Source organism: Oncorhynchus masou, chromosome 12 (genome assembly GCF_036934945.1).
Source record: "Oncorhynchus masou masou isolate Uvic2021 chromosome 12, UVic_Omas_1.1, whole genome shotgun sequence".
NCBI lineage: Eukaryota > Metazoa > Chordata > Actinopteri > Salmoniformes > Salmonidae > Oncorhynchus > Oncorhynchus masou.
The window spans coordinates 54,386,617-54,395,184 of NC_088223.1; the positions used below are offsets into that span (position 1 = coordinate 54,386,617).

The 8,568-nt window shown below is 41.5% G+C and overlaps 1 protein-coding gene across 1 annotated transcript; it reads left to right on the forward strand.

Moving 5' to 3' along the window:
* The first annotated feature begins 77 nt into the window (after positions 1-77).
* Positions 78-6,483, forward strand: LOC135550438 (lys-63-specific deubiquitinase BRCC36-like). Its single transcript, XM_064981230.1, has 8 exons — positions 78-300; positions 2,816-2,935; positions 3,156-3,243; positions 3,354-3,442; positions 3,534-3,589; positions 3,778-3,909; positions 4,867-4,910; positions 5,053-6,483. Exons 1-8 carry the CDS (start codon positions 196-198, stop codon positions 5,199-5,201), a joined length of 783 nt encoding a protein of 260 aa, XP_064837302.1. The 5' UTR covers positions 78-195; the 3' UTR covers positions 5,202-6,483.
* The last annotated feature ends 2,085 nt before the right edge of the window (positions 6,484-8,568 follow it).

Sequence of the window (8,568 nt, forward strand, 5' to 3'; positions counted from 1 at the left end):
TAATAGTTTGTTACACTAATGTAGGTAGGACCACAGACTTTACCAGCCTCCTTGCAACAACGGAATATTGTTTCTGTAACAAGTTTTGATAGAAAAGTCGCTGACAAGCAAGCTTTAGCTTGTGAAGTTTGAGAGATAGCTTGTAGTAATTGATCCTATTTTTTTTAGAGAACAAGACAGTTATAGTACTATAACATGGCAGTGATCGCAGTTCACCTCGAATCAGATGCTTTTTTGGTTTGCATGAATCATGCATTAAGTACCGAGAAGGAGGAAGTAATGGGACTCTGCATCGGGGAGGTAACGTTTGCAAGCTAGCTATTTAGCTAAATCATTTGATAGCAAGCAATAACTAGCTAGCTACCAGTGGTGTGTCCAGAACATTTGAAATGTGGTGGCCAAAGTGGGGGCATAGACCCAGTTTAGGAGGGCAGGGCATCATATTTTAATGCAAGGTGTATTTTTTCAATGTAATAATGATGGTTCGACATTACAGGTATAAGATGCCCATAAACTCGCGCTAACGCAAGTTAGCATTGGCCCGCGAAACTACCTCTTAACTTCCTTCATACTGGACACATACAAATGCGTTCACCTGACTCTGGGGAAGTGGATAAAGCTTTTTCCGAAAAACTAGCATTTGGAAAGTTTGGTGTGGTGGAACAAGTATTGTTAGCATTGTTATGTATCTTGCTAGTTGGATCGAATTCTCCGTTAGCTGGCCAGAGAAATGTTGAGTAACATTAGCCAATTTAACTGATCAAATCACTGAATTCATGGTGTGAAAATTAGCTGGCTAATAAAGTCAGACAGCTAACTTAGATGAGATAACGTTAGTAACCTAACCAATTCGCTATAGTATTAACTGGTATGCGACTCCTTGCTGTTCCTCAAGTTATAACGTGTTAGTTGCTTACTGGAGCCTGGCAATCTGTGTGAAATGTTAACTAGCTAACGAACTAACTACTATCTGTGAACTAATGTTTTCCCTCTAACGTATCTGGTACATTTTTCAGAATGAGAGAATTAGGTGAAAATTAGGCGTTGCTTGTTAAACAAGTGGATTCAGGGATGAAGTGGAGCTGGAGCTGGGCCTGGTTTGAGCTGGGCCTGGTTTAAGCTGGATGCCACTATAGAGTTGAAAGGAACACCACACACTTTCCCTCTCACTTTTTAAATATAGTGCTGATAAAAAGGGGTATGGCAGGGGTACTCTCTGCCTGAAAGAGACCCTTTGTTGGCATGCTCTGCTGGCACATTGTAGAACAGATGTCCACAGGCAGAAAGTGTATAATGCAATAATGTGTAGTGTAGCCCAAATATATTGCCTTTGTTGTGTTGAACGTGATAGTAACACGTGTGTCAGTGAGGGGGGCTTATTTCATGTTTTACTCAGTGAATGTTATTTTTGCACACATGTAGCCTTGTGCACTTGATCAATGTCTACTATAGTGGTGACTATAATAGGGCAAAAATGGAATGCATGTTTGTTTCATTCTATTTCTACTTTAAGTTGTTTTTTTGCCCAGGTGCAATATTTAGATGTGTGTGTGTGTGGTCACCAACATTCTATCATAAAGGCTGTCTTGGCTAACTGCAATATTAGTGTGTTGTTTTTTTCTCAAGACTTGAGTGTCATTTGCTGTAAAGTCTAGGCATCAAATAAATTGCCTTCTTTAAATTTTTTAGCTGTGAGTTAGGTTCACATTAACCACTTTCTATTTTACACACAGAGACTGATCATATATATATTCTTTTGTTGTTTAATTAGTTAAACCTGCATTTCCCCCTAGCACAGATTATTTTTTTGCATGTTTCGGGGCAGAAAAAAAGTGTAATCTTTTTGGATCCCCACCAGTTTGCATCCCTGTTCATTTTGTCCCCTGACACTATTAGAAATCCATTACCAAAGTCTTGTTACAGTGTTTGCATTCAAAGTCAGGATTGTATATAAGGGTATTAGCATACAGCAGTAAATTCACTTGAAAGTGCCATCCAGAGTGTGAATTATACTGTGAGATTCTGGAGGTTTCTATTTTTTTTTTATGGGACATCCTATGTGTGCATGCATGGGCTTTATAGTAAAGATGTAATTTAACTAAAAATGTATTACCTTTTTTAATGTGTCAAAAACATAATGACTGGTTGTGTTCATATCTGATTGTCATACGACTCACTCTTAAAAAAGTAGGTTACCTGTGCATGTTTTTCTACTCCAAAATAAATCTAGCATTTGAACACTGCACTGTGCACCCACCATTTGAATGGAAAGGGACATCTATTACAAACACCATACGTGTAATGACGCTAAGCCTACAAAGTGGCGTGTATTCAAGCATGCCAAGTGAAGCCAGGCTTTTTACAATAAGGAAACAAACATATAAAATGATTACACATTCATGTCTCTCTGTGTTTCATAATTTTCCCTCTTCACAAGAGGCTGAATCTTATTTCACTAGAGAAAGCATCTGAGCGAGGCAAACGGCGCCCCTCTGTCTTAGTATCTGGAGCCCAGATGCTTTCTCTGTTGAGATTGACGGGTCTTTCTGTCAAAATTATCAATGTGTTCAGAGACAATCAATCAGAACTCAGAATTTCTGGGGGTGGCCAATCAGATTTCAGGGGGAACCCTGGACACGCCTCTGCTATCTACATGCATGCATAGTATCTCCCTTTAATGTACCCTTTCTTGTTAGATTCATATTCTCAATTGGCCTATACCTCCAACTTGGTATTAGGGGCACCTGATATTGATTCTTGCTGGCTACCCTGTTAATTCTTCTGCTTTCTAAAGTCACCTGGTTTGTTTACATAGGTGGACACCAACCGCATCGTCCACATTCATTCTGTTATTATTCTCCGACGCTCGGACAAGAGGAAGGATCGCGTAGAAATTTCGCCTGAGCAGCTGTCTTCAGCGGCAACCGAAGCGGAGATATCCTTTGTACGATGTCTCATTCAATAACTTAAATCTCTGTCTTCTGGTGGTGCCTTGCAGGTCAGTGTGACATACTCTGTGACAGAGATGTCAGTGTGACAGGTAGCGGTATCATAGAATTCCTGTGACAGAGATGTCAGTGTGACAGGTAGCGGTATCATAGAATTCCTGAGGCCATTGTCTCATTTTGATCATCAATTTCCTTAGTAAGAGCTACAGGTTGGCTGAAATGACTGGACGGCCGATGCGTGTAGTTGGTTGGTACCACTCTCACCCCCACATCACTGTGTGGCCATCACATGTTGGTAAGAACCAGAGCACCCCTCCACCACATCAATGCCACACTGTTAGTTCTCAATGTCGTGGCAAACTTTTTCAGTCAGAGTGTCTGAAAATCATTCATTTTCTACAACAGATGTGAGGACACAGGCTATGTATCAAATGATGGACCAGGGCTTTGTTGGGCTGATATTCTCCTGCTTCATTGAGGATAAGAACACAAAAGTAAGGATTAATGACAGCTATTTTAAAATATGTGATGTCATTTTGATTTACAAAGGGGCTTCGAACAAATTCAATAATGATTTTATCTTAGACCGGTCGAGTTCTCTACACCTGCTTCCAGTCTGTCCAAGCCCAGAAAGGCTCTGAGTAAGTATGCTCCTGTTTGTACACCACTGTTTGCGGTGAAATGAATATCCTATCCAGATGTTAAACAAAATGAAGTGTTATTAGATGATTTAATCATTTCTCACTCGTGACTATTAATCAGACAAAGATTTAATTGATTGTCTTTTGACACAAATACTGAATTACATCCCTGATCTGTGTTGATAAAGGTACGAGAGAATCGAGATCCCAATTCATGTGATTCCACACGAGGCCATTGGGAAAGTGTGCCTTGAATCAGCAGTGGAGCTTCCCAGAATCCTTTGCCAGGAAGAGCAGGACACCTACAGAAAGATTCACAGGTCGGTTGCCTCAGAAGCCCAGGGGAGCATTCAGTTTGGTTCAGAGTTGGCTACGTTGCGTGACTGTTTTTACTGAATGACATGTTTCCCCAAAACAATGTGCACTGCTCTTCAACAGCCTTTGATGATGTGTGTTTGCTCTTATTCCGTGGGTGTGTGGCGAGCTGTGGCCCGATCAATATGGGTGTGACCATTTGAAATCGCAAAACTTGTGCAGAACACCATACACAATCGCCCTCTGGGCCACCATAATCACACCGTTATTCAACTGGTCATTCAGTACAATTCCATTTTCCGTTGAATTAACCATTAACAATACTATTCTGTCGTACTGAATGCACCCCAGGGATCTGATGTTTTGTTCGAAAGCCTGGGGAAGTGTTCCTCAGGGAGACGGTAAAAAGAGGGGGAGTCGAGATGGAAGCTAGTGACGCATTGGCACTTTTCAAACCAGTGTGATATTTCGCGTGGGTGGAGCTCTGAACGAAGGTTGTATTTCTGATCATTTGTCTGACTTGCAACACTAATGTCGCATAGGCTACTAAAACTTTGTCGAACACGGTAGTAAAAAGAGAGACAAAACAAGGAAAAGCCTCTCATGGGGGAAAATGTCATTCTACTCAGTCATTTAAATGGGAGTGTTAACAGCCAGCGCTCTCATTCAAATGCAAAATCCGGTAATAAAGTTCTCCAGACTTCCAATAGTCAAGTCAACGAGATGAGATTTGGATGGATGGCCCCGCAAGACTAACTGGTAGGTACCTCTGATTTGGAGTGTGTTGAGCCGCCTCTGCAATTGCCTTTGCCACGCAGAAGATATTTCCCCCTTGTCTACCATAATAAACAAAATTGTCTTGCAGCAAAGACTGGTTTCAGAAGAAAATACTATGAACTCAAGGCAGCTCATTGTGTATTGCTCATTGTTAAGAGTAATTTCAGGATTTAATTTCTTTGCAGCTTAACTCAACTGGATCCGATCACGAAGATACACAATGGCTCAGGTTGGTCTCTATGTATTTGTTGATAACTGATATTTAATTGTGTCAGTATGCATATTAATATCCCCAACGATGCATCCAGGTCTTGACTGCTTTCTTACTCCACTTGACGTGTGTGTGTGTGTGTTGTGTGTGTGTGTTTCAGTCTTCACTAAGAACCTGTGCAGCCAGATGTCTGCTGTGAGTGGTCCCCTGCTGCAGTGGCTGGAGGATCGTCTGGAGCAGAACAAACAGAACATCATTGAGCTGCAGCTGGAGAAAGAGAGACTAACTCAGGAGTTGGCAACCATGTGAGAGGGAGAGAGTTAAGAAATAGACACGTGGGCCTACCGAGTGGCGCAGCGGTCTAAAGCACTGAATTGCAGTGCTTGAGGCGTCACTACAGACCCAGGTTCAATCCCGGGCTGTGTCGTAGCCGGCCGCGACCGGGAGACCCATGAGGCGGCACACAATTGGCCCAGCGTCGTCCGGGTTAGGGGAGGGTTTGGCTGGCCGGTATGTCCCATTGCGCTCTAGCGACTCCTTGTGGTGGCCTGGGTGCAGTGCACGCTGACTTCGGTCGCCAGCTGTACTGCGTTTCCTCCGACACATTGGTGCGTCTGGGTTAAGCGAGCAGTGTGTCAAGAAGCAGTGCGGCTTGGCAGAGTCATGTTTCGGAGGACGCATGGCTCTCGATCTTTGCCTCTCCCTAGTCCTTACGGGAGTTGCAGCGATGGGACAAGACTATAACTACCAATTTGGATATCACGAAATTGGGGAGAAAAAGGGGTAATGTTGACATGTTCCTCATAGTGCCATAGACCTAACACGAGAGCAAGTGACTAAGTGAATCTCCTCATTGCTAACTGAATGCCACCACACACCTTAGGGAGTGTTTTCCTGTCATCCTCTGTGTATTATTAAACACTACTGTATTTACTAGAACATGTCACTATTTCTCTTTATTTTAGTTCCTTGGCTCCGATTATTGGATGTGTTTTTCCATATTGCTGATATATTTATATTTTGAATGGATGGTGCAATGTACTGTGAACATGAAAGGATGTCCCGTGTGAATTGCCAATTCAAAATGTGACAACATAGTCTATCCAGGTATTTGCTTATTATAAAGTTAAAAAAAAAAGTTTTTCAATTTCTATGTTGCAATATGTCATGCTTTATTTGTGCTCCAAGTTAAATCAAAGCCATCTACTTTGACAGCTATTGGATTTCTTGTACTTATGAATGTTTTCATAAGGTATTTCATGGAAATGTTCCAAACCATTAGCTTTGTCCTCTCTTGTAGAGTTTTGAGTCCTGAGTGAGGTATTTTGTCTGAAAACCTCAAATGTTGATTCTCATAGAAGGGCAGAGGGACAATTTGTAAAGAACTATTTCATACGAGGTGGGGGAGATGGGATATTGCTTCATATCCGTTTGGAAAATACAGCGTTGTTAGCTAAACAATGTCTACATGTGAATGTATGGTGTAACCATTGTAGCTTATTTAGCAGCCATTGCTTAGTCATTGTGTGCCTTGTCATGCTTGTACAGGTTCTGTTGTTTTGAGGGATTAAACAGATTTTTCTCTTTATGACTCACCATCTTAAATATTTGTGTCAGTTGACTGAAGCCATACCAGTTCCAAATCTAAAAAATTGGGCGAGCAGTTTAAATAATGACTGGCTTCATCTATCATTACACCAAACATAATCAAAAGTAAATGTTGTTTTTAGTACAAGGATAGGTCAGCAAGGTACCAACAGCACATTTTGACGTTGATTGGTTAAAATAATAATAAACATTTTCAGGTGGCCTGGTTCTGTGTGTACTATAGAAATCATGGAAACAAATAATGTAGACAAGCTTTGAAAATATTATCTTCTGATCATCTCTATGTGTCTGAGAGTTGCTATAGGAACAGCTTTGCCCATCAGCTGGAGTGGTTCAGTATTCTGGCTGAGTCATGCCGCAGCGCTCACGTCAGGGAGATGGAACGAGCAATTTCCTGAGCCATCTTCATTATGGTCTTATTGAGTGATGCCTCACAATGCTGAAATAGCCTTCCGTGAGGTGAAAAAGTTGCTTTGTGAGAGGAACTATAGAAGGCCCTTTTAGCAGTAATGCCAACCAGAAATCAGTGGCAACTGCAAGGCGTCATGTACGTCAGATGATGCACACGGTATTAAGGCGTTTTGATAACATTAGATTTAATGTCTAAAGCTCACTTGAAATCTGGCAATCTGAGTGCTTTGGCTGCCATTCTAATCACAATAATAATTACCCTCATTACATCCTCAATCATCCACAAACCTTATTTGGTATTCCACTAGGTAGAGGCATTGTTCTCCAGAGATACAAGGCTTTTTGCATCTAAAAAATGAAAGACAACAGATGCTGAAATGGCCAGATTACCGGAGTAAATATGTGCTGGATTCTTACTTGGTTCTGTGTAATCACATTTTCATCAACAACCCAACACAGATGCTCTCATCAGTGATTCTCTGTGGATGGTGTTTGCCTACGCAGCATATCATTGCTAATGTGAGATGGCATTGCTTGCATCATTCACTGTGGATCCGAGACTCTCCAATATAGGGGTGGAGGGAAGGGAACCCATGATTCTCGGGAAACGGAGGTTGGGTGACAGGTTGATTACGATAAACTGCTGACCGGGAACTGTGTCTGCACCATTGCTGCCTGCTGTAATTCATGGTGACTTCTGCCTCAGCCCCACCTAGGTTATAGAACTGTAATATATTGCTTCAGAATAGATAAATGGCTAAAGTCCCCTGTTAATCATTTCAGATGACTTTAACATGCTACATTATAAGGGAATCCTGTTTCTGGTGTCATTTGTTACCAATGCCACAAATTAAGCATTTAGAAGAAAAAGTGCATCAGACTAATTTGTTGTAGATTTATCGAAGTACTGCCATTGCAATCTAATCCAGAGGGGAACATCTATTGTCAGTGGACCTATCCCAAGCAATAATTACAATTAAAATAGAGACAAGATAAAATATTTAAGCAAATTCTACCCCACCCTTCACTATTCTGCAGTAGAGGCCTCAAGTTGAGGACTGAATGTTTTTCAGATTGGATGTTTGGACTGATGACTCCAGTTTTCCAAGTCTTGTTTGGCTTTCCTTCTTCTCTCTCACAATCTGCTGTTGCTATGGAATCCTTGTGCGAGACCAGTGGCCATGACATCATCCCATTCACAGTAGACAGCCTCTTTCAATCCCCCAAGGACTCGAGCAAAGGAACAGTGGTTTGATGGACACGCATCAGCTGTAATTCACTCTATGGACGGAAATAGCCACATTGTCGTATCCCATTGTTTGTGCTGGAAAGAACGCTGCTGGTCTTTCTCCGTTAGCACTACAAACTAGAACTATTAATCTGTAAATATGCTGCAAATGTTTATATGAAATAGAGGCATTCGAAACAAAACTTCCCTCGCTATTACTGGAGCTGAAACACACATGCAGGTGCAGTAGGTTCCTCATTAAGTCTTAGACAGTTTTGGAGGTGACACTGGACAGGAGAAGTAGAGGAAAGCATTATCGCGTAATTTTAATTTGACACAAAAATGTGTAATTTGCATAAATGTAGTTTGTTTTTAGATAACTAATATGGCCCCTACTATGGAATCGATGTTGATGGAGTTGATGTTCGA

Excerpts from the sequence above, each read along its gene's own strand:
- LOC135550438 (XM_064981230.1), top strand. The coding sequence starts at position 196 with ATGGCAGTGATCGCAGTTCACCTCGAATCAGATGCTTTTTTGGTTTGC. Across the intron at positions 3,590-3,777 it reads CAAGCCCAGAAAGGCTCTGA|GTACGAGAGAATCGAGATCC; the intron begins GTAAGTATGCTC and ends GTGTTGATAAAG. Across the intron at positions 3,910-4,866 it reads ACCTACAGAAAGATTCACAG|CTTAACTCAACTGGATCCGA; the intron begins GTCGGTTGCCTC and ends ATTTCTTTGCAG.